The 27,244-nt window shown below is 41.6% G+C and overlaps 1 protein-coding gene across 1 annotated transcript; it reads right to left on the bottom strand.

The window, feature by feature from the left end:
• Positions 1–1,303: 1,303 nt before the first annotated feature.
• On the bottom strand, positions 1,304–27,244 carry LOC116406710 (SLAM family member 5-like). Its single transcript, XM_031891389.1, has 8 exons — positions 26,897–27,244; positions 23,082–23,408; positions 17,834–18,157; positions 16,240–16,524; positions 8,992–9,113; positions 6,473–6,532; positions 5,574–5,690; positions 1,304–2,936 (listed from the first exon to the last, which is right to left on the bottom strand). Exons 1-7 carry the CDS (start codon positions 26,997–26,999, stop codon positions 5,574–5,576), a joined length of 1,338 nt encoding a protein of 445 aa, XP_031747249.1. The 5' UTR covers positions 27,000–27,244; the 3' UTR covers positions 1,304–2,936.

The following is a 27,244-nucleotide window of genomic DNA, read 5'->3' as shown; positions in this document are numbered from 1 at the left end:
GTGTTTGGTGGCCCTGTCTTTAGGTGCACACTTGCATGTGGGGTATCGTTTTGTTCGGGAGAATTTGCAGATTGATATTGAGCAGGTTTTTTGTAGTTGTCATGGCAATTTTGGGGAGAAATTTAACTTTGGATCTTTTTTTTTCTTCATTTCAGGCCAAACCGCGAACTTCTACGAAGAACTGCGTCCACAGTTTTTCATGTAGGGGAACAAGCATGGCACCGTTGAATAGCTGCAGGTGTGCACTTTCAAGAAATATATGGTTTGTGGGGGCTATTTTACAGGTAGGGGGTGTTTTGACTAAAAAACTGCAAGGAGTGCACTTAGAGAGTAGCCCCAAACTTTCCAGCTGAAATTGCTCGTATGTATTGCCCCTGCTTTGGGGTGTTTGGTGGCCCTGTCTTTAGGTGCACACTTGCATGTGGGGTATCGTTTTGTTCGGGAGAATTTGCAGATTGATATTGAGCAGGTTTTTTGTAGTTGTCATGGCAATTTTGGGGAGAAATTTAACTTTGGATCTTTTTTTTTCTTCATTTCAGGCCAAACCGCGAACTTCTACGAAGAACTGCGTCCACAGTTTTTCATGTAGGGGAACAAGCATGGCACCGTTGAATAGCTGCAGGTGTGCACTTTCAAGAAATATATGGTTTGTGGGGGCTATTTTACAGGTAGGGGGTGTTTTGACTAAAAAACTGCAAGGAGTGCACTTAGAGAGTAGCCCCAAACTTTCCAGCTGAAATTGCTATATGTATTGCCCCTGTTTTGGGGTGTTTGGTGGCCCCATCTTTAGGTGCACACTTGCATGTGGGGTATTGTTTTACTTGTGAGAACTTGTTCTTTCATATTTAACTTCATTTGAAAATTTTTATTACAGATTTTTTTCTCAAATTCACTTTTGTCTTGTGACTTTGATGGCATTTCATAAAATAAAAAAAATCCAAAAAAGTATTGTTGAATTTCGTAGTGATCTTTATGACGCCAACTGCATTTAGAGCAAAAAACTACCCCAGACCCAAAAACCTAGAGGTGTGTAGTTTCTAAAAATACGTAACTTATGGAGGTCTTTCACTTCTATCATTAGATATACCATGTTAACCTAGAGATGCGCTTATCGGTTTTGTTTCAATGTAAAATTGTAGAAAATGTTGTTTTATTATTGGGGTGTTTTCTGGGCAAGAAAAGTGGGATACCAATACACATTTGGTATTGGTGGATTCAGCAGAATCGGGGCTTTTACGAATAATAACATTTTTGTCAGTAAATGTAATTTTTCTTGAAAAAAAAACACAAAATAAAAACATTTTTCTTTCTTTATTTTTTTTTTTACATATTTCACTCAAAATTTTTGTTACATCTCTTGAAAAATTGATTTTTTTTTTACAGTGTTAAAGTCCAATTCGCTCCGGAAAAAACGATATATAATTTGCCTTATTTCATGTAGGCTTTCTTGTCAAAAAACTTAAGCAAATGTAATGAGTGCAAAATGTCTCAAAATTGCTTGGCAGTAGATGTTCGCTTTTAGGGCAAATTGGCTGGCAGTGAAAGGGTTAAATATCCCAAACTTTACAATATTATTGAAATAATTTAAAGAAACATATATCCAATAATTAATTAACAATATAAAGCTAAATAGTCTTAAAACATATAATACAAAGTATATAAGAAACACATTATAGATTCGGGGGTAAAATGTATGCATAAAACATCTTTAACAGATGTAGGGGCCCATAAATTCCCAAGACTCTACCTAATTTCCTTTAGTTTTTTCAGCCATTGGGGCCCCTAACTCAGGTCCTGAGAACCCTATTGTGTGTACATCCCTTATCTTCATTATGTTATTTCATCTGGTTCTCCAAAATACCATACGGTCATTCCCATACAAAGGCCTTATTACAACAGACCATAACTGTTAAGGACTTTTTTTCCCACCATTGTTTCCTTGGTCCCCTCTTCCTTTGTTTTACAGAAACTTCCCTACCATCTGTCCCTAGGTCTTCCTCTATTTCTTGCATGATGTACATATATGTAACTAAGTACAGGCCTGGTTTTATATGAAAGTTTCCATGATCTTGGACCAATATTTATATATATTTATATATTTATCAATATATATGTATAAATATTTTATACCTTAATCATTTCTATCAGATAAGAAGGTCTGTTGATTAGGAACTATGTGCTACAGTATTTATTACATCAGAAGCAGCAGTGCAGAGAATAGAAAACCATCGACAAATATCAGTTAAATAGTTAGTTGCAAACACCCATGCGCGGGGGGGGGGGGGGCGGCTGAGCGGGGCGGCCTCGGGGCGCCCCAATTTTAAATCCGGCGCTGTAAATAGGATCTACATAAAGTGGATTCCAGAGCAAAAATACATAGTAACATAGTAACTATGTTACATAAATAGGATCTATAGGATCCATAGGATAGGATCTATAGGATCCACTCTAGCTATGTTACAATGTATTTCTGCTCTGGAATCCACTCTGTGTGCAGAGTAGATCCTATTTATTTCCTGTTATTTATATAGTGCCAACACATTCCCACAGCACAGAGATAATAAATCATTTACACCAGCCCCTGCCCCAGTGTATATATCAGCGCACACAGACAGAAGTGGCAGAAGGCAGCGGTTGCCAGTTCTCTGCTGGCCTATTTACAGAACACAGAATGTGAGTTACACATATTAATGTATGGTGACTGATATAATTGTGAGCCTGAGCCCCAGTAGTTCTCCCCAGTATGTAGCCCCTGATAGGCAGCTATAATCCGACATCCCTGCAGCACATCACACCCAGCAGTAGAGAATTCCATGGAGTAGATAATCTGCAGTCACTGCCGTTGGACATTGATCTGGTTAGACACTGATTTTTGCTACTTTCTAGGGATAGGGAGTCTTTGTATAGGAAATGATCTCTCAGTTGCAGTCAATAAGCTGTAAATAAAATATAGAATTGGTTAATTGTTGATTGGATATGGCTTTTGAGCTTTAAATTTTAATAATTTGCATTAGTGTTTAGTGTATGAAATACAACTTATTTTATACTTAAGTAATTAGTAGACTTGAAAAAGTTAATCAACCTTTGCTACATACATACTATATACGCCTGTCTTGCTCATTCATACATCCATGTAGATTCTGGGTATTTCTGCTTACACGTGACTTTATTATATCCATAAGCAACAGTGAAATAAGGAGACAGAATTACTTTTAAAGGAACAGTTCAATGCAAAAATGAAACGGGGTAAAATAGACAGACTGCACAAAATAAAAATGGTTTCAATATGGTTAGTTAGGCAAAAATGTCATCTATAAAGGCTGGAGTGGGCAGATGTCTAACATAATAGCCAGAACTCTACTTTCTCCTCTACATCTCTCTAAGCTGTTAGCAGTCAGTAACCAATCAGTGACTTGAGGGGGGCCATGGACTTATGCTCACAAACCAACTGATAGTTGTGTCCCATGTGCCCCCCCTAAAGTCATTGACTAACTAAGGGGTTAGAGAGCTAAACGCAGGAAGTAGTGTTCTGGCTATTATGTTAGACATCTGCCTATGTTAGACATCCAGCCTTTATAGTTTACATTTTTGCCTAACTAACTATATTGAAAATATTTTTAATTTTGCCCAGTCTGTCTATTTTACTCAGTTTAATTTTTACACTGAACTGTTCCTTTAAATTCAAAAACAGCATTTTATGTTAATTTTATTTTATGCCACCTGAACAGCAATGATGTTACACAATTATGTTACAATGTTATACCGCTTCTGACCAACTAAAAGCAATTTGACAATGAAACAATACTGGACTTATACTTTAGGACATGTACAAATAGATTTTATTATGTTGTAGGAACTGGGACTGAGAGGGTGTATCTGGGTTCCACAGGAGGTTATATATACAGTAAGTTACTGTAACAAGAGATAAATTGATTTTTATGTTGAATAGTTACTGTATACTGTGTTACTGTTAAAAGTTTGCCCGAGTATCTATTCTTTTTCATTTACTAATTGTTTATATTATTGATTTAATGATGTTATTATTAATAAGAGCCCTTTGGATTTGCTGATCTTAACCTCACTTTAATTGGCTACTTTGTCAACACTGTTTGCTAAATTAGCCAGGCTTTTGGTTTTATAAATGTAACCTCTATTTCAGCTCAGTAGCTGCCTTCCCGGACTAGTACCAGTAGAACATGGGTTACACTGTACTCTCTTACCCAGAATGGGCCTTCGCTAAGTGGAAGAGGAAGGTGAGGGTGTTGTGCAACTACACCTCTCTTGCTGCTATGCAGAAAAATAAAAACAGAGGGCGCCAGAGGTTCTTGCAAATAACAAAATGATAAGTGTTTATTGAACACCCACAAGGTTACTCACAGTACAGCTTCTCAGGGGCAGTGGTACAGGCAGCACCACATGCAGAGTGTAATACAGACTGACACTCCCCTGAGTATAGACTTGGCAGGAATCTCCCTTCCCCTTTGCCACACCCCATAGTGGATCCCTTAGAGAATTCTATATCCTGATTCCCTATTCCCCAAATGTAGCCAGGCCCGAGCCCCGGGCTTACAGCACACACCCACCCTGTTCCTCTGTGGGAAGCAAAGAGAAAGGTGCCACTCCTTTCCCAGCACTATACCAAAGTGAGGCAGGAAGTGGTCACCATACCTTCTAACCAATAGCACACATGTTAATGAACTCACTTAGATACATTCCCTTCCGCCCAGCAACTAAGGGAACTGAACCTGTAGGGATTTAAAGCCATAGGGGCCATTTAACCCTATGGGTCCCTACATACTGTAAGTATTTGTGAATTTTCTTTTTGTATCATTTACTTCTTCTGTGGTCCAGCTCAGTGCCAGCCTTTAGAATGCTTGGAATGTCTCATACCGTTTGCTGAAGGTCTGGGGCATGAGCACTTGTATCTCATACCTGCTGGTATCTATTGTACATATGATTATATCTGCATGTTAGGGCAGGGGTACAAGGGGATATTAGTCGCGCCGCAACAAATCTGCGTTACCATGGGTGAATAATCTCCCTGCAATGCCATCTCACCGTCTAGAATGTAAATTGCTGTTGGGATGGCATATGCGGCGCCGCAATTTGCCAAAGTTGCCTTGAGAGGAAACTTCAGCGACTTCAGCAAATCACGGTGCCACAGCGATTTACATTCTAGCCGGTGGGATGGCATTGTGGGGAGATTAGTCGCCTGCGACAACAGAGATTTGCTATGGTGTGACTAATCTCCCGGTGTACCCCTGCCCTTAAACTTGGATCTTACAATCTAAGGTCCATATCTGGGAGAAAGCCAGAGGATCCAGAGGAAACCCACTCAAAGAGAGGGGGAAATTGATACCCACTGAGCCACTGTGCTGGGGTTGACTTGACAAACAAAGCACTTGTATGGGGTAAGCTTCTGGTTAGTAACTGGTATCACTATCTGATTACTGACGCTAAAAAGATGACTAACATTACTGTGAGCAGAAGTATGGTTACACTGGGTTGATACAAAAGATACAGATAGTTACAGAAAGGCCCATACAAGTGGGTGCTGTTGCACAAATACTCACCTACTGTTCCTCCTTGGTCATTCCTTTATTCTTTAAAAGTTCAGCATATACTGTGTCTCCTGTTTTTGTCTTACATTCCATGGTACGGTTACTGCTTATATTTAGCTTACTCACGCCCTATAAACAGCAAACAAACAAAAATGACTTACAGACCCAATTCTACTTAAAAATGATGTGTGTATGATGGTACTTGACCTACAGTCACAGTTTTCTATTTTAAGGTCTAATGTGCTGGAGGTATGGGGCCTTAGTATTGCAAGAGACTCTAAGCAGCTTTCTTATTCAGATAAAGAACTAGTTTGTAACATAATAATATTTTACAGTATAATAATATTTTACAGTATAATAGAGTATAAGTACTGTAAAGTGCAGGAATGCTAAGAAATACAATATAGAGGTCTATATCCCAAGCACCTGTACCCATAGGCATAGGTGGCATCTATGGTATCTATAGGGCAGATGTATCTTTGTCTTTTGGGTTTGTTTGTTTTTTTACATTGATTGTTTTTCTTACTTACTGAGTTATTAGAACCTTCATTAAAAAAATCTATTTCAAAATTTCATTGCACTTGCTTTTTGTGATTTTGTCTGTTTTTCTGTCTCTGCCGCTTTACTTTTTTAATCTATTAATGTTCTAACCATCAGGCTGCAAAGTTGTGCTAGAAATAAAAGGACTTTAGACAAGGCTGTTTCTAAGTAGAAACAAACACAGGTTTATGTCCATGTAAAGCTTTTGATAAAAATTAAATGAATTAAAATAGAAGAGGATAAAACTAATAGTGACAATCTAACCCTTTAATTGCTAGCTTCTAAGCATGTCTGATGTGTACTGACAGTGTGTATGTGGGAATGTTCCAAAGGAAATAAATGTAAAAAAAAAACCTCTTTAGATTTCTTACCGGATCAATATTTGAGACAGGCCATAAAATGTCCCTGTATATAATATCTTCTTTTATATCCTGAAAAGAAACAATATACATCATTTTGATTCAAGATAAATCAATTTCTTGAAAGAAAACATTTTAAAAGCACATAAACCTTCCAAAATCACTTTTTCTAACCTGGAACTGCAGTTACCCAGTGACTAACTCTGCAAAGTTTAGGGGCCCTAGGATTAATAGTTACAGAACAGCAGCAGTTTAAATTTAAACCAATAAAAGTCAATAGGTAAATTGTGATTGGTGGTTGGTGGGTGTGCCCACTTTTTCTAACCTTGAGTTGAAGTCACCCAGTGACAAACAGTGGCACCCTGGCATAAATAGTGTGAGAATGACAGCATTTTATATTTAAACCAATAAAATTCAATGGATTGAAATCTGAACTTGCCCCGTTCACTTTTCCTATTTTTGAACTGCAGTCCCCCAGTGACCAACTTTGCAAAGTTTGGGGACTCAGGCATAAAAATTGTGTGGCTGCAGTCAGTTTAAATATAAACCAATGAAATTTAATGGGTGGAAATGAATTGGCTGTTGTGGCACCGCCCACTTTTTCTAACCCTGAATACGTTGTCAGCCAGTGACTGGCTGTGCAAAGTGTGGGAACCCAGACAAAAATAGTGTGAGAAAAGCAGCATTTTAAATATAAACCCAAAAAATTAAATAGGTAAAGTCTGAATGACTGTTGGTGGCTCCACCCACTTTTTAAAACCTAAAAATGCAGTCCCCTAGTGACCCTGGTGTTAATACTGTGAGAATGGCATGAGGTTGGATTTCCCCATTGAAAATCAATAGGTAAAATCTGATTGGCTGTTGGTGGCTCCTCCCACTTTCCCCAACTCTGAACTGCAGTTACCTGGTGACTAGCTCTGCGAAGTTTGGGGACCTTAGTATTAATATATAAAGAATGGCAGCAGTTTAAATTTAAACGTATGAAGTCTATAGGTGAGATCTGATTGGCTGTTGTTGGCCCCGCCCACTTTTCTAAACTTGGAACATAGTCACCCAGTGACAAACTGTGCAAAGTTTGGGGACCCTGACATTAAACATGTGAGAATGGCAGCAGTTAAATTTCTCCACTGAAAACAATGAAAGAAATGTGATTTTTCTAACCTTGAGTACGTAGTCACCCAGGGACTGGGGAACCCTGGAATCAAACCAATAAAATTCAATTCTGACTGGCTGTTGGTGGCTCTGCCCACTTTTCAAAACAAAAACTGCAGTCCCCTAGTGACCAACCGTAAAAAGTTTGGAGACCCTGGGGTTAATAGTGTGAAAATGTGAGGTTGAATTTACCCATTGAAAGTCAATAGGTAAAATCCGATTGGCTGTTGGTGGCTTCCCCCACTTTTTTTAACCTTGAACTGCAGTTACCTGGTGCCTAACCCTGCAAAGTTTGGGGGCCCCGGCGTTATTACTGTGAGAATGGCAGCAGGTTCGATTTCCCCATTGAAAGTCAGTTGGTAAAATCTGATTGGCTGTTCACAGCTCTGCCTACTTTTGGGCATCCAACAATCATCATATTTTCATTCAAGCGGTAAGATTGGCAGCAGTTTCAATTTCCCCATAAAAGTCAATGGGTGAAATTAAATTGGCTGTTGTTGGCTCCTCCCACTTTGGGGGTCATCCAACAAAGTTGCCGTTTCATTCGGGGTGACCCCATGATTATGTTATTCAAGTTTGGGGGGTGTAGCTTCAGAGCTGTAAGATTGGCAGCAGTTTGAAAATCTTCCCTGTCAAAGTCAATGGGAAAATTGGGGGGTTCGGAGCGGCGCCACAAAAAGACGGGGGGCGGGATCGCTTAGAAAAGCATAAGCAGCCTGCTCCGCTATACGGCCAAGAATAATAAAAAAAAGCGGAAGATTAGCTGGTTGTAGAACAGTATGTTGGGTTTTTAAACCCAGCATAATAAGAAACGGTAATAATAATGTGGCACTGACTATAGCTCTTAGGGGGTTATTTAATAAAAGGCACTAAGTTTGCCCAGGAGCAGTAACCCATAGCAACCAATAAGCAGGTAGAATTTTCTGGTGACCTGTTTAAAAGCAAACATCTTATTGGTTTCCATGGGTTACTGCTCCTGGGCAATGTTATTGCCTTTTATTACATATGGGGGTTAATATGTTAGGCTATATCCCCACAGCACGCTGACAGCACACTGGCTAATACAAACTACCCACTGGACTATATGAAGACTGCTTCCCGCCAGTCTCACTCCCTGCCCCACAATAGTTATGCCAGTGACTTTTCAGTCAGTTTGCCAACCCTAATCACACTCCCTTACACAAAGAGGTTTGAGCTGGCAAACATGATGCAGTGAAAGTGTAGAATATCATGTATAAGTTAGACAAAAAGTATCTTAAATATCATTTTTAGTATGTAAAATTTGTTGATAGTATGAATATAAAAAGTATGGAATTGAAAAGTCATGGCATTTCAGGTTTGCAGACAGTATGCCTTAACACATTATATAAATCACTTACCTGCATTATTTGTTTTCTTCTGCAACATTCAGCTTTATATACAGCTATAATGATGCAGACAAGTATAACACAGAGCAAACTCATGGCAATTATTAAGGGCTGAAGATAATCTCTTCTAGGTGCTGAAATGACAAAAACAACAACAATGCAGAATAAAAAATGTTTATCTTGGTTTAATAAAAATTAAAAAAGCTAATATAACCCTATCCTCACCGTTTCGGGCACTTTTGACAGTGTTACACTCCACGTGTGGCGCTTACCTGATGGCACGGGACAAACCTGAATCACTCCGCAGTGGTATGGGGAGAGACTGGGTACCTGGTACTTATTAGCGCAGTGCCTCCACCTAGTGGGATCCGGGAGTGCACCTACGGGTGGCCCCACTAGGAACAATAATAATGCACACACAGTACTTGATAAACGAAATAACTTTTATCTGAAATAAAGGGGAAACTAATACATATAACACTCCTATCAAAGTGGAAATAAGGGCCTTACTAACTAGCTTTGCCAGCGCAAGCTATCTCACTAACTATGTACAGTCCTTTAGCTCAGTCCAAAGGAAAGTTTATATACTTTAATCTTCAAGCGCTCCTTTATTAGTTTCACTTTAATGATACTCACTCCAGGAATCTCTTTGGGCGATTCACACAGAATCTTCAGGCGAGTCCAGCACTTACAGCCATGCAGTGCGACTACTAGCCCCTTTAGCTACTCAGATGGGATTCCTCTGCAGGTGTTTGTTCCTCCAGTCAGGACTCCTCACAGGATCTCTGTCTCTCCAGTTACAGGGTCTGCCTTCCCTGTACCAGCCTGTTCCAAAGGCCAGCTTCTTGTTATACTGCTCCTCTCTCTGAGCCCACGTGCAGCTTCTGGAGTTCTGGGGCTTTTTCTCTCCTCCCACTGACTTCCTCTCCCAGGCTGCTTTGCAACTTCCGGCAGCCCTGAGCTTGCTGTTCACCTTGTTGCTAGGCAGCAGCTCACAGCACAAAGTCTCAGTGCCAGCTCCCCTACAGGGAACAGCAGCAGGAGGGGGGTAAGTGCAGGGACCCAGCACTACCTCCCTACATTCTCCCCCTGCTTGAATGGGCAACGTCCTCGCTTGCCCTTTCTCACCATTCTTATTCTCCCTAACCTTTGGGGGAGATACACAGGGTAAAGCTTTCTCACTAACTGCCCTGACACTTCCCCTGCCTGAAGGTCTACGCATTCCCAGGCCCAGTCTCTTACTTTTATTGGGGGTGCCAGAGTGCTCAGAGACCATCCTCGTGCCACAGGATTTCTCTTCACAAATATCCACTTCACATGGGAAAGATGTCACATATACATCAGTGAAGTCTTCATTCCGTCCCCAGTCACAGGTGTGGGGAGTATGACCGTACCAACCACAGGTGTAACACCTCACCTGATTACGTCTCTTCCGATACCTCTTTTGGGGTGGCTTCCTCACAGCACAGCCATATGAAATAACTTCTGTAGCTGCAGCATTTTCACGTTGCGTCGGACAGTGTGGGGATATATGGCCCAACCGGCCACAACGGAAGCACTTTGGTGGGTCACCGCGAGCACCACCTGCTTTAGGAAATGAAGAGGGTCTAGACATAGTTGACCCCTCTTCCTTTTCGGACACACGAGCCTTGAGCTGAGCAACCTGTTTTTTTAACTCAGCAATCTCTTCCGCTTTCTGCGAATCACTGGATGTCCTTTCAGAACCACGACTTTTCTTCTCTCGTCGCAGAACATTAAACTTCCTCCTTTCGGATCTCACGGATCAGCTCCTGATAAGTTGGTTCTTTCTTTCCTCTGTAGAAGATCTCAACATCACAGCTGTGGGGTCCATAGATAAAGCCCCTCTGAATAACTGTTGTAGCCTCATAGAATCAACACGATCTGTAGCAATGATTCTTCGGCAAACAAGTAATTTTAGCATTTGCTGCAGTCGCTTCAAGTACTCAGACAGATTCTCTTTTTCTTTCTGCATGCAAGACTGAAATTTGTACAACATTTCAATTTCATCTTCCACCGGTCCATATGTATCTTCCAGTACTTCTATCAACTTCTCAGGACCATCTTGTGGGCACACCTCTCGGTGGAGCTTAATTAGGTCCAATGCAGGCCCTCGCAAACTCTCCTGGATCTTGCGACATAAAGCAGGGCCAGAGCCAGGCCAATCGGTAATAGCAACCAAAGCAGCATCTCTCCAGGCCTCAAAGGCCTCTTCACCTGGAGGAGTAGGTTCCATACCTGAGAATATTTTTAGTCTCTTATAATTTCCATTGTATGCCAGCTGTCTCAAATTCTCACCGACTTGGGCCAAGACTTCCACCAGCTGAGCTGCCTCAACAACATCACTTAGAGGTCGGCTCCTCCCAGCAGAGTTCAAGCTTTCACATGATGCAGTGTATTTCAACTTTGTCTCAGGAGTCACATCAAACAGTCTTTTAGTCACTGGGCTGTGACCAGCAGCAGGTATCTGTGGGGTGCCACTGCACAAGGGATTTGGGTTCTCCAGATCACCTCCCACTTCATCCTCACTGTCACTAAGTTCCTTCTCCGCAGGGACATCCGGTAAGACAATTTGCCAGTAACCATGGTCTTCCGCCTGTACACCACGTGCACATGTTTCTCTGTTAATCTCACCAGGACTATCCACAAGCACATTTAAGAGGATGCCATCTGGATCTCGTCGTGAAGCTACCACTCTAGGCCTATAAATAGATCCATCTGCATCTAGGATCTTGTAAATAAATTCCTCTTTTGTTTTTGGTATCATAGGGCCCACTACAGCAGTCTTTTTCGGGTTTAGGCCCAAACTCTTGCACCAGTCCAGAACACTCTGGGGACTCTCAGTAGATGACGCATCATGCTTCACTTTCTGTGCAACCAGGTCCCAGCCGAATCTCAGCAGTGCCTCCAAAATGTAACCCTATCCTCACCGTTTCGGGCACTTTTGACAGTGTTACACTCCACGTGTGGCGCTTACCTGATGGCACGGGACAAACCTGAATCACTCCGCAGTGGTATGGGGAGAGACTGGGTACCTGGTACTTATTAGCGCAGTGCCTCCACCTAGTGGGATCCGGGAGTGCACCTACGGGTGGCCCCACTAGGAACAATAATAATGCACACACAGTACTTGATAAACGAAATAACTTTTATCTGAAATAAAGGGGAAACTAATACATATAACACTCCTATCAAAGTGGAAATAAGGGCCTTACTAACTAGCTTTGCCAGTGCAAGCTATCTCACTAACTATGTACAGTCCTTTAGCTCAGTCCAAAGGAAAGTTTATATACTTTAATCTTCAAGCGCTCCTTTATTAGTTTCACTTTAACTATACTCACTCCAGGGATCTCTTTGGGCGATTCACACAGAATCTTCAGGCGAGTCCAGCACTCACAGCCATGCAGTGCGACTACTAGCCCCTTTAGCTACTCAGATGGGATTTCCCTGCAGGTGTTTGTTCCTCCAGTCAGGACTCCTCACAGGATCTCTGTCTCTCCAGTTACAGGGTCTGCCTTCCCTGTACCAGCCTGTTCCAAAGGCCAGCTTCTTCTTATGCTGCTCCTCTCTCTGAGCCCACGTGCAGCTTCTGGAGCTCTGGGGCTTTTTCTCTCCTCCCACTGACTTCCTCTCCCAGGCTGCTTTGCAACTTCCGGCAGCCCTGAGCTTGCTGTTCACCTTGTTGCTAGGCAGCAGCTCATAGCACAAAGTCTCAGTGCCAGCTCCCCTACAGGGAACAGCAGCAGGAGGGGGGTAAGTGCAGGGACCCAGCACTACCTCCCTACACTAAATTTTCCCCAGTTTTTTTACCCTACTAACTATAGTCTTCTTTCATATAATCCTCCTTTGGAAACAGCCACACAGGTGATTATGTACATGTGTGGCCCTATCTAATGCAACATGCTTTTTAGACTAACTTACAATGTTGGTGCTAAATTGCACAAGTGCAGTTACCTATAGCAACTAATCACGTTTGCTTCCATTTTTCTAACAATACACCAGTTGATTATGTTTGTAAATAAGCCCCTCAGAGTTTACATTTCAGGCACTAAGACAGTGGCGCACAGATGCTTTACATCCCCACAGTCCCCTCAGGCCTGACTTACTGTACATGTTCCAGACTGATCCTTAGCTACAGTACGTTCCATAACCAGGGTATCTGTAGAGCAGCACAGTAATCTAATCTAAACTGTCTGTGTGTCAGTATTCTTAGAGAAGATGGGAATACTTTGGTAGCCATTCTAGTGAGAAGTCTAGTGTTAGACGATGGCCCTGAAGAACCACCGGAAAACCTGGTATCAAGGGCCCCATCCACTAATGAGCAGTAAACGTTTCCTTCTTGCAGAGAAATGCACTGGTCTCCCCATATTTGAAAGATAAAAGTCTTATGGTGACGGGAGTTTAACGGGAGGGGGAGTAAATACTTATGTTACAGAGCTCTTTGGAGCCTGCCATTTCTGCTTTATTCAAAACTCAAACCAGATGAAAGTGTGATGGTGGCAAACACCCCTTTTGACCATTTATTAAGCAGATTATATACATTTATTTTTAGGTTAAGGTATTTCTCTGTCCTACCTGATGAAAAAATCTCCCCCTTCCAGCCCTGTATAATTACCAACCTCAATGGATTCTCCTGCTTATCTGGGGCAATACAGGGTAGTTTGTTAGTTTGTTGCACAGTAACAAAACCGCACAAGTCTATTTAAAAACATTTATAATATACAGGTATGGGATCCATTATCCGGAAACCCGTTATCCAGAAAGCTCTGAATTATTTTAATCAAATAATTTAGATTTTTAAAACTGACTAACTTTTTCTTTGTAAAAATAAAACTAGTGCCTTGTACTTGATCCCAACTAAGATATAATTACCCCTTATTGGGGGCAGAACAGCCCTATTGGGTTTATTTAATGGTTAAATGATTCCCTTTTCTCTGTAATAATAAAATAGTACCTGTACTTGATCCCAACTAAGATATAATTACCCCTTATTGGGGCAGAACAGCCCTATTGGGTTTATTTAATGGTTAAATCAGTGCTGTCCAACTTCTGTTGTACCGAGGGCCGGAATTTTTCCGACCTACGTGGTGGAGGGCCGATAATGGAAGCCAGTTTTGACCACTCCCCTTTTTGAAACCGCACCCACTTGAAACCACACCCATGTTATCACATGACCATACCCATATTAATGGTTGTAGTACAGCAAAAACCTGCCATACTCTGCCTGCCCTACCCTGCCTGCGTGTGCCAGACTCTGCCTTCCCTACCCTGCCTGTGTGCGCCATACTCTGCTTTCCCTACCCTTCCTGTGTGCCATACTTGGCTAGTTTGTGCCATACTTGGCCTGTGTGTGCCATACTCTGCCTGCCCTACCCTACCCTGCCTGTGTGTGCCATACTCTGCCTGCCCTACCCTGCCTGTGTGTGCCATACTCTGCCTTCCCTACCCTGCCTGCTTGTGCCATACTTTCACTGTGTTTGCCATTCTTGGCTGGTTTGTGCCATACTTGGCCTGTGTGTGCCATACTTGGCCTGTGTGTGCCATACTCTGCCTGTGTGTGCCATACTCTGCCTTCTCTACCCTGCCTGTGTGTGCCATACTCTGCTTGCCCTATGATGCCTGTGTGTATGACACACACAGGCAGCCTACAGTGACACAATGCTGGCACTGCTCCTACAGTCTGCACAATAACTATATATTAAAAAACTTTTTAATTGCAGTACCACCTCAGTATATGTTCTTTTTGTAGTGTGCAGGGATTATTTGTGGGTTTCTACTGCTCCTGAGGTGTGAACAGGGGAACAATGGGGTGATTACAGCCTGAGCCTGAGGTGTGAACACTGCAGGGGGGGAACAATGCAGAGATTAAAAGGTGTGAACAACACAGGGAATTACATATTTAAACAATACAGAGGGATTACAGCCTGAATCTGAGGTGAGAACCATGCAGGGGGCCAGTTAATCACAGTACTGATACAATTTAAAGCTTACACAAGAGTAAGCCATCAAAGCAGCCAGACAGGTGGGGGGCCACACAGAGGGGGGTCGCGGGCCGCATGCGGCCCGCGGGCCGCCAGTTGGACAGCACTGGGTTAAATAATTCCCTTTTCTCTGTAATAATAAAACAGTACCTGTACTTGATCCCAACTAAGATATAATTACCCCTTATTGGGGCAGAACAGCCCTATTGGGGTTATTTAATGGTTAAATGATTCCCTTTTCTCTGTAATAATAAAACAGTACCTGTACTTGATCCCAACTAAGATATAATTACCCCTTATTGGGGGCAGAACAGCCCTATTGGGTTTATTTCATGGTTAAATGATTCCCTTTTCTCTGTAATAATAAAACAGTACCTGTACTTGATCCCAACTAAGATATAATTACCCCTTATTGGGGGCAGAACAGCCCTATTGGGTTTATTTAATGGTTAAATGATTCCCTTTTCTCTGTAATAATAAAACAGTACCTGTACTTGATCCCAACTAAGATATAATTACCCCTTATTGGGGCAGAACAGCCCTATTGGGTTTATTTAATGGTTAAATGATTCCCTTTTCTCTGTAATAATAAAACAGTACCTGTACTTGATCCCAACTAAGATATAATTGATCATTACTTGATGCAAAGCAATCCTATTAGGTTTAATTATTGTTTAATTGTTTTTTTAGTAGACTTAAAGGAACAGTAACACCAAAAAATGAAAGTGTATAAAAGTAACTAAAATATAATGTGCTGCTGCCCTGCACTGGTAAAAGTTGTGTGTTTACTTCAGAAAGTCTACTATAATTTATATAAATAAGCTGCTATGTAGCCATGGAGGCAGCCATTCAAAGGAGAAAAGGCACAGTCCCATAGCAGATAACAGATAAAACACTATTGTATTCTACAGAGCTTATCTGTTATCTGCTATGTAACCTGTGCCTTTTCTCCTTTTTTCCAGCTTGAATGGCTGCCCCCGTGGCTACACAGCAGCTTATTATATAAATTATAGTAGTGTTACTGTAGCAAACACACCAGTTTTACCAGTGCAGGGCAACAGTGCATTATATTTTTATTACTTTAAAGCTCTTTCATTTTTTGTGTTACTGTTCCTTTAAGGTATGACAATCCTAATTACAGAAAGACCCCTTATCCGGAATTCCCTTAGACGCCCGCATTCTGGATAACAGGTCCTGTGCATTAAAAAAAAAACCTGTACATTAAAAAAAAAGTTAGTGCTGTGTTTCCTCCCATACATACCTCCATTCTTTGCCTCCCTACATGGATATAAAGGGACAGATGTGCTGTTCCTGTGAGCAGGATTCTGTACCCAGCAGGTAAATTCTGCCCCCAATGCCTTATCCTTCAGTGATACAGTGATTGTGCTGCCATTGGCATATAGTCTGTCAGTGCCAGTATCTCTGTAGGTCCAACTGTAGGACAGGGTTGGTGAGTTTGATGGGACAGAACAATGAAGATGGCAGAGATCAGTGGAATTCCCATCTAATGTCTTCTCTATTACTGGGGTTGGGATGGGGAGAGGCTCTGTAATTAGAAGCAAATCAAACTTTAAAAATACATTTATTAAATAACAGTTATACATTATTCTAGTAACTGTATAGCTTCTTGTTAGAACTCCTGGGCCATTGTGTGTTATTTGACATTAATTCTAGGCCAAGGCCTACTTAGTGGCACATTTACAAAAACTCTGTAATTAAAAAAAAATAATAATAATTTTCAAGCTCGACTAAACTCATTTACTCATATCTATCTATAGAAATAGTCTGCACCGAAAACCTTGACTTTTTCGAATTGTCGCACAAAAATCAGCGTAAAAAATCCAAGACAAAAGAAAAATCTTCCAGTAAAGTGAAGGGACATCTGCCATTGACTTCTACATGAACTCAGCAAGTTTTATATGGCAAATTATGGGATTTGGATATTAGCTATTTAGACACATAGTAAATCTCAAAATGTTTTTGTCCAGCAAATTTTAGCGCTAAAAATCTGAATAGAGAAAAGCAAAAAATTCCAATGGTTAGTAAATGGGCTACTATGTGTGTAAGCCAAATCCAGCTCATAAACAAATAGTAATCTCTGCTTCTTCATTTACCCAAGTGCCCAGATCAGAGAACTTCACGATAGTTGATACAGTTATAAGTGTCACTGGGGCTGATTCACAAAAGGCAGAAAAGGCGATATTTTTAGCATGCTTTCAAAATAGTATCACTTCTTATATTTTTAGAATTAACAATGGATTCACAAAAAGGGCACTTGTCTGACTTAAGAAGTGATTTTATTGTCGTTATTTTTCGTGCAATGCCATATTTTAAGCGATATTATATATATGTTAATGCGTTATTTTATAGCACGTGATATTATCACACGCTATTACCCAGGTAACCGTTACTTTCTAAAAACTACCACGATAATTGAGTTTTGGCGCATGCGATATGACTAGTTACACATGCAAAATGACTTTGATGAATCGTTACTTAATTAAAGATCATTTTTTAAAGCATAAAACTATGGGTTAAGTGATAATGACCTTTTGTGAATTGGCCCCATTAGGTACAATAGCATCCTCTGCCAGTCACTGATATTTGATCCAATTACTAGCAGCCTTGGGGGCAGATTAATCAAAATATAAGCACATAAAAACTCACCCACGTTCTATTCTTTCCTATGGAATTTTTAGAAGTGCATTGATCAAATGGTGAGTTCCAACTTTCACCCATTAATAAATACACTACTAAAAATCCGATAGGAATGAATAGAACATGGGTGCGTTTTTATGTATTAGGCTTTAAACTCAAACACACACTCACACTTACATACACACACAGTCACTTACCCAACACTGTGAGATAATAATCAGTGCTTATAATTTCTTCATTAACAAGAATCTGTGCAGTGAAGATCCCAGAATCCTCCATTCTCAGCTCCCTGATCAGTAATGCGGTGCCACTGTTAGACCCTTCCAGCCGGTTGGGGAAATAATTCTTATTCGCTCTGATAAACTTCTGGTCTCTGAATTCAGCCAGGATTATTTGTTTCCCATTGACATGATGCAACACCCATGTAACTCTATCAATGGGATCAGGCAGAGTCAGAGGGCACGGCAGTGAGACAGTCTCCCCTACACGGCCAGTCACTGGGAGAGGGATGTCTCCTCCTCCTGCAACACATAGAAGTAGGGAATGAGTAGCACATAGAAGTAGGGAATGAGCAACACATAGAAGTAGGGAATGAGCAGCACATAGAAGTAGGGAATGAGCAGCACATAGAAGTAGGGAATGAGCAGCACATAGAAGTAGGGAATGAGCAGCACATAGAAGTAGGGAATGAGCAGCACATAGAAGTAGGGAATGAGCAGCACATAGAAGTAGGGAATGAGCAACACATAGAAGTAGGGAATGAGCAACACATAGAAGTAGGGAATGAGCAACACATAGAAGTAGGGAATGAGCAACACATAGAAGTAGGGAATGAGCAACACATAGAAGTAGGGAATGAGCAGCACATAGAAGTAGGGAATGAGCAGCACATAGAAGTAGGGAATGAGCAACACATAGAAGTAGGGAATGAGCAGCAGGAACACTCAGGTGCCTAATTAATGGGGGAGACAGAGAGGGAATCAGTTTGGGGCCCTCAGTCTAACAGGGAATTCCCTTGGTTCGGATTTGTTTGTGGTGTTTTGGGGAAAGTACAAAATACAGCTGGCTACATTGGGCAATAACTGCTATATAATGGGAATATTCCCCACCAGAAATGAGCCTCAAGCTATTTTGCACTACAGTTCCCAGCATCTCATCAACCAATCAATAGGCTCAGGCACACAGGGAATTGTGGGAGTTATAGCTGAACATCAGCTCATTGGTTGTACTGTCTATGATTTAACCTTTTTACTGCCAACGACGTATGGGATACGTCGTGGCAGTAAAAGGGCTTAAATGCCAACGACGTGTCACATACGTCGTTGGCATTTAAAGGCTGCTCTCTGCAGCGGTGGCATGTGCCGCCGCTGGAGAGAGTTTCTATCAATGACAGCCCCCCTGGGCAACATGCCAGGGGGGCTGTCATGAGGGTCCTGCGAATCGATCTGTCGCAGGACCCTCCAGGAAGCAGCAGACGCGATCGCATCGCGTCTGCTGCTTCCTGCTTCCCCCCTAGTGCCGGCCCACTGGAGGAGGAGGCTATCGGGTCTTCAGGACAGGTAAGGAGTTTGTTTTTTTTGCACACTTACACACTTACACACACACTTACATACATTTATACACACTTACAGCACACATTTAAGCAGTTTTTTTTTTCATTTTTCACACTTTTATACACTTATTTACACTCATATACACACTTACACACTGTCACACAACTTTTACACATGTACACACATGTATACACAAACACTTTTTTTTTTTTCATTTTACCACTTTGTTTCTAGTTTTTTTTACCTAAAAACTGTTTATTTTGACAGCGTGACTATTGGATCAGATATTCTGACTGCTAATTACACTGTCATGTGACTTATTTTGTTGTTTCACTGATTTGCACAATTTTTGTGGTTTTATCGCATTTTATCCCTGTATAAGTGTTCCTAATCTGTTTTTAGGATAGCTTTGCCAGGTGTAACTTTGGTGTACAAAAATAACTTTACCTATTTTGAATTCATCAGAATGTGTACTTTCCAAAAATATATGGTTTTCTGGGGGTCTCTGTATAGTTGGGGGGGGGGTTACTGCACATAATACGCTGTCAGGGGGCTCTGTGTGCAAAAGCTGAGTTGGCAGGCGAGAAATCCATATGCGCTATTTTCGTTTTGGGGTCAGTACATACCGCAGACATTGGTATATCTATGCATATTGGGCATCAAACTGTTCAGTAGGCCTCTGGCATTCCTTATGCGCTATTTTCATTTTGGGTTCAGTACATACCGCAGACTTGGGTATATCTATGCATATTGGGCATCAAACTGTTCAGTAGACCTCTGGTGTTCCTATTTGGGGTGACTTGCCTTTGTACGCAAGAAATTGAGTGAGATAAATGTGGCAAATTGCAACATTTTTAGCCGATTTTCTGAAATATCATAAAAACCAATAACTTTAGGAAAGCTCTGCAGATTGGTACTTTGGTGTAGAAAGGACTCTTTACCCTTGTTGGATTTGTCAGAATGTGTACTTTCCAAAAATATATGGTTTTGTGGGGGTCACTGTATAGTTAGGGGAAGTTTCGGCACATAATACACTGAAAGGGGGCTCTGTGTGCAAAAGCTGAGCTGGCAGGTGAGAAATCCTTATGCGCTATTTTCATTTTGGGTTCAGTACATACCGCAGACTTGGGTATATCTATGCATATTGGGCATCAAACTGTTCAGTAGACCTTAGGTGTTCCTATTTGGGGTGATTTGCCTTTATCCGATCTTTATCAAGAAATTGTGAGAGATAAATGCGGCAAATTGCAACATTTTTATGCGATTTTCTAAATGTCATATAAATCTGCAAACTTAGGAAAGCTTTACAGCTTGGTACTTTGGAGCAAAAAGAAATGTTTACCCATTATAGATTCGGGGGGATGTGTACTTTCCAAAAATATATGGCTTTCTGGGGTGAGCGTACTTTTTTTGTAGCTTGATCCCACATAAAGGATGTAAATGTGTTGATTTTGCAGGAGCTGAAATGATAGATCATATGGGGGTATGTTCCCATTGGGGCCCCTACATGCCACATACTTAGGTAAACCTATACATATTGGGCATCAAACTATTCAGTGGACCCCTGGCGTTCAAATTTAGGGTGTTTTATCTTGGTACCTAATGCTATGTGGGAGATAAGATGCTGCAAAGTGGAAGCTTTGAGGGGATTTTTGGAAATGTCATCAAAATTGCTAACTTTAGAAAAGCTGTGTGGCTTGGTACTTTGGAGTAGAAAGACATGGGTACCCATTTTAGATTCGGGGGAATGTGTAATTTCCAAAAATATATGACTTTCTGGGGTGAGCATACTTTTTAGTAGCTTTATCCCACATAAATTATGTAAATGTGTTGATTTTGCTGGAGCTGAAATAACAGAAATGATTAATCATATGGGGGTATGTTCCCATTGGGGCTCCTACATGCCACATTCTTAGGTAAACCTATACATATTGGGCATCAAACTATTCAGTGGACCCCTGGTGTTCAAATTCAGGGTGTTTTATCTTGGTACCTAATGCTATGTGGGAGATAAGATGCTGCAAAGTGGAAGCTTTGAGGGGATTTTTGGAAATGTCATCAAAATTGCTAACTTTAGAAAAGCTGTGCGGCTTGGTACTTTGGAGTAGAAAGACATGGGTACCCATTTTAGATTCGGGGGAATGTGTACTTTCCAAAAATATATGACTTTCTGGGGTGAGCATACTTTTTACTAGCTTTATCCCACAGATAATGATGTAAATGTGTTGATTTTGCAGGAGTTGAAATGACAGAAATGACAGTACATATGGGGGTATGTTCCCATTGGGGCCCCTACATGCCACATACTTAGGTAAACCTATACATATTGGGCATCAAACTGTTCAGTGGACCCCTGGCATTCATATTTAGGGTGTTTTATTTGGTTACTTTATGACCTGTAGGAGATAAGATACTATAGACTGGAAAGCTTTGAAGCGATTTTTTAAAAAAATCACAAATTTTGATAAAAACCAATAACTTTAGGAAAACATTGTTAGTTGATAGTTTGTTACTTGATAGTTTGGAGTAGACAGACAGTTGTGCCTATTCTGTATTCCCCAGAATCTGTTCTTTCCAAAAATGTACAATTTTCTGGGATAAACCTTCTGTTAGTGGAATTTTTGGCCTTGAAATCTAAAGTATGCAGCTTTCTGGAGCAGTGCTTTGGAAATTTGGTAGTGTACTGCTGGGAGTTTTTGACCTATACAAGTGAGAAATCTCCATAAAACTGTATATATTTGGTATTGGCACGTTCAGGAGACATGGGACTTTCCAAATCAGTTGTATATTCGTGCATAAAATAATTTTTGTTTCTAGTATGTGTGATTATATTATGGAAAATTAGATTTTTTTTTGCATTTTTAGACATTTAGAAGCCTATATCTTGTTACAGAATTGGAATTACACAAAAGAAAAAAACGATATATTGTTTTCCTGGGTAAACTAAAAGTCCCCCCGAGGAAAGGCCCCTAAAGTGAAACAGTGCAAAATGTTCAAAAACTGTCTGGCAATACAAGTTCCGCTTTGACCAAAATGGCTGGCAGTAAAAGGGTTAAGTTGTTTGTTCTTAGATGGGGCAGTTGTTTTGTTTTTTTAAATTTACCTCACAGTCAGACTTACATGCACACTCACTCACACACGCACACACACACTCATCCTCTCACTCACACACAAAGACTTACATGCACACTCACACACACATACATACACACTCACCCACACTGATACTCATTCACTCAAACACACTCACTCATGCACATACACACACACACACACTCATTCACCCACTCACATACACACTCACACACGCACATACACACACAATCACTAACTCACACGCACATATACACACTCTCTTACACACACTCACCCTCTCACACAGACTTACACACACACTCTGAGATGCATTCACACACACTCACTCACCCTCTCACACACACTCAGATACTCATTCGCTCACACACACTCAGACTTACACGCACCCTCTCACACATATTGTCAAACACACTCATGCACTCACTCACCCCCTCACTCATACACTCAGACTTACAGTATACATTCGAGTATAAGCCGATCCGAATATAAGCCGAGGTACCTAATTTTACCTAAGAAAACTGGAAAAACGTATTGATTCGAGTATAAGCCTAGGGTGGGAAATGCAGCAGCTACTGCTAAGTCTCAATAATCAAATGATTTAATAAAAGGACACTCACAAGTGCTTACATGACTACCATATTAATAAACACAAGGTGTTCGCTGGAAAATGAGGTATAAGCCGAGGATTCCTTTTTTAGCACATTTTGAGTGCTGGAAAACTTGGCTTAAACTCGAGTATATATGGTATGTACTCTCACACACAATCACCCTCTTACTCAAAGACACACTTACTCACCTAACACTTTGAGATTATAAGAAATGTCTCTCATTTCTTTATTAACAACAAATTCTGCAGTGAAGATCCCAGAATCCTCCATTCTCAGCTCCCTGATCAGTAATGCGGTGCCACTGTTAGACCCTTCCAGCCGGTTGGGGAAATAATTCTTATTCTCTCTGATAAACTTCTGGTCTCTGAATTCAGCCAGGCGTAATATTTCCCCATTGCAATGAAATCCCCATGTTACTGTATCAATGGGATCTGTCAGATTCAGAGGGCACAGCAGTGTGACAGTCTCCCCTACACGGCCAATCACTGGGAGAGGGACGTCTCCTCCTCCTCCTCCTGTAACACATAGAAGTAGGGAATGAGCAGCAGGAACACTCAGATTCACATTTTATGGGGGAGACAGAGAGGGAATTTTCCTTATGCCACTAATTCTTTAGTTGGGATTTGTCCTTGGTGGAGAACAAAGTGTTGTTATAAGGCAATGACACCCAACCAGTGGCTCAGGGCAACATGTTGCTCCCCAACACCTTGGATGTTGCTCTCAGTGTCCCCAAACCAGGGAGTTATTTTTGAATTCCTGACTTGGGGGCAAGTTTTGGTTGAATAAAAACAAGATTTCCTACCAAATAAAGCCCCTGTAAGCTGATAGGGTACATAGAGGCCCCTAATAGCCAATCACAGCCCTTATTTGGCTCCTCCATGAACTTTTATGGTGCTTGTGTTGCTCTCCAAGTCTTTTTACATTTGACTGTGGCTCACAAGTAAGAAAGGTTGGGGACCCCTGTTATAGGGTGTAAAATCTGTTTTTAGCATTCAACTCCCTGTTGCTTTAACCGATTAGTCCTTAAAGGAGAAGGAAAGGTATAGTCACAGGGCGATGCCAAAATTTGAGGCCCCCCAGTGATTGTAACCTGATACCCCGGGTCGGTGCTCCTATTGGCAGAAAACTGCCACAGCCTGGGGTACTGCAACGACCCTCTTCTTGCTTCTTTTTTTATGCCACTTGCACATGCGCAGAACAGTGAAAGTTGGAAGTTTAACAAAAAAGCAGACTTTTCCATTCTACTGAGCAGGTTACAATCACTAACAATCCTAATGTTTGGCACCCCTCAATGATTGTACAATTGAATATTATTAACCTCAGTGCATAGACAAGAAAAAATTCCACCAGCACACCTGTACCTCTTTCTTTATCCCACCTGGTGCTCAGTCTAGAGTAGCGGTTCTCAACCTGTGGGTCAAGACCCCTTTGGGGGTCGAACGACCCTTTCACAGGGGTCGCCTAAGACCATCGGAAAACACATATTTCTGATGGTCATAGGAACCGAGACACTGCTCCTCTATGGTTGGGGGTCACCACAATATGAGGAACTGTATAAAAAGGGTCACGGCATTAGGAAGGGTGAGAACCACTGGTCTAGAGGGTCGGCACCCTCAAATACACAACACAAAAAAGTTTTTCAAGTGAAGCAATGTTTCTGCCCCCCAAACAGTGCTTCACTTGAAATACACATGCAGGGGTTAAGCCCTACTTACATTGTACCTGTTGTGCCGGCCAAACCTTTTTTGCATTTTTTATATCCCAACAATCTTGTCCAGGTTTGGTTCAAAGCTTAGGTCTGGGCATGTGCCAAGACTGACCTAACGTAGAGGATTTTTGGGACCAAGGATTCACCCTAACTGGCCTTCAGGCTGGGCCCCCTTAGCCCATAACAAGGTTACAGATATATAGAAACATTGGGGTAACAGTCACCTTGCTATAGTTCCAGGGGTGCCCAGGGCACAAATAAGCACTCACCCCAAATCCCCCCTAACTGGCCTTCAGGCTGGGCCCCCTTAGCCCATAACAAGGTTACAGATATATAGAAACATTGGGGTAACAATCACCCTGCTATAGTTTCAGGGGTACCCAGGGCACAAATAAGCACTCACCCCAAATCCCCCCCTAACTGGCCTTCAGGCTGGGCCCCCTTAGCCTATAACAAGGTTACAGATTTATAGAAACATTGGGGTAACAGTCACCCTGCTATAGTTCCAGGGGTACCCAGGGCACAAATAAGCACTCACCCCAAATCCCCCCCAACTGGCCTTCAGGCTGGGCCACCTTAGCCCATAACAAGGTTACAGATATATAGAAACATTGGGGTAACAGTCACCCTGCTATAGTTCCAGGGGTACCCAGGGCACAAATAAGCACTCACCCCAAATCCCCCCCCTAACTGGCCTTCAGGCTGGGCCCCCTTAGCCCATAACAAGGTTACAGATATATAGAAACATTGGGGTAACAGTCACCCTGCTATAGTTCCAGGGGTACCCTGGGCACAAATAAGCACTCACCCCAAATCCCCCCTAACTGGCCTTCAGGCTGGGCCCCCTTAGCCCATAACAAGGTTACAGATATATAGAAACATTGGGGTAACAGTCACCCTGCTATAGTTCCAGGGGTACCCAGGGCACAAATAAGCACTCACCCCAAATCCCCCCTAACTGGCCTTCAGGCTGGGCCCCCTTTGCCCATAACAAGGTTACAGATATATAGAAACATTGGGGTAACAGTCACCCTGCTATAGTTCCAGGGGTACCCAGGGCACAAATAAGCACTTACCCCAAATCTCCCCCTAACTGGCCTTCAGGCTGGGTCCCCTTAGCCCATAACAAGGTTACAGATATATAGAAACATTGGGGTAACAGTCACCCTGCTATAGTTCCAGGGGTACCCAGGGCACAAATAAGCACTCACCCCAAATCTCCCCTTAACTGGCCTTCAGGCTGGGCCCCCTTAGCCCATAACAAGGTTACAGATATATAGAAACATTGGGGTAACAGTCACCCTGCTATAGTTCCAGGGGTACCCTAGGCACAAATAAGCACTCACCCCAAATCTCAACCTAATTGTAATTTATGATAGACTTCCTTTGCCATGCCCCCCAATATTTAAATATTAAAAATATATTTTATGCTGGGGGCCAGTGGCTTCAAGTTAAGGCTGCGGGCAGCTAGAGAAAACATGAAATGCAATATATTTTTAGGTTTCCTTTAATAAAAGGGTTGGATTTGGCTGGTGGTTTTTTTGCCTCAACTAGTATGATACTGAGTGCGTGAGTAAGCCAGTTATACAACTTATATTATAGGTGTAACACGGCTGCAAAACATTGTTCTTGGCACACCCATAAGTATTAATTAACATGAATTCTACACCTAAAACCACATACATACAGCAATAAAGTTATAACCCTGCACTCCCATCTGTCTATTGCATATAAATTCAAGGCTTTCAGCATAGTCAAGAAAATAATGTATATTTTGTACTAAAAATAAGCAATTCTTTTCTCTGACCAGTCCATGTTGCTAACCTTCCCCATATCCAACCCCGTCATTTCCTCTCCTGGATCTCGAGTTTTTCCAGGTTTTATTACACCCCCATTACATTTAATGTGACCTTTCTTTGTTGCTTATAAATAACCAAAGCAAACAAACCAAAATCCTTGGGAAGGAATAGCCCATTAGCCAATAGGACTGATACTTGGGGTTGATTAGGGAACTGTTTACAATATAAGTTGTGCAAACTACCCATACACCAGAATAACTGCAACAACCTACTTTTCATATACAACCTGCATTGAAGCAAAGTAAAGGTGGATTTTAACAAACTGTTCAGGGGTTTTGTTTAAATCTGTTGCATTTGTGAGTGTAAGCTCTGCTGTTCAGGGTGCACTTTACCTGCTGTTATCTGTCACCCGTCTATTGTACAGCTCCGCTGAATATGTTGGTACCTTTACCAAAGCTTCTCTGTATAATATGGGATAGTAGACAGATGTACTCACCGCGGGCTCCCAGGAATAATGTTGATGTAACAAAGACAAGTTGAGTGAGTTTCAGCATGTTGTCTCTGATGAGAGTCAGGTTTTCCAGGGGTAATAATCTCATAAAACCAATGCCCCTCTGCCCTTAATACTTACATTAAACTGTTACAGTAGTAACCTAAAGCTTACATTTGTATTGGGCTGTTGCTAAAGCGTATCAGTAAGCTCTATAAGCAAAAGCAAATAGAATAATAGTTGGACTTCTTTCTCCTACACACAGAGAGTGAATAAAAGCAGCCAAGCAAGTTCTCTCAGTAAACAGAATCAGGGAATCGAAACTATAAAGGGAGAAGGGAGGGGCTTTATCTG

Source organism: Xenopus tropicalis, chromosome 8 (genome assembly GCF_000004195.4).
Source record: "Xenopus tropicalis strain Nigerian chromosome 8, UCB_Xtro_10.0, whole genome shotgun sequence".
Lineage (NCBI taxonomy): Eukaryota > Metazoa > Chordata > Amphibia > Anura > Pipidae > Xenopus > Xenopus tropicalis.
The sequence above is the reverse complement of the archived record's forward strand: the minus strand, read 5'-3'. Positions and strand labels throughout refer to the sequence as shown.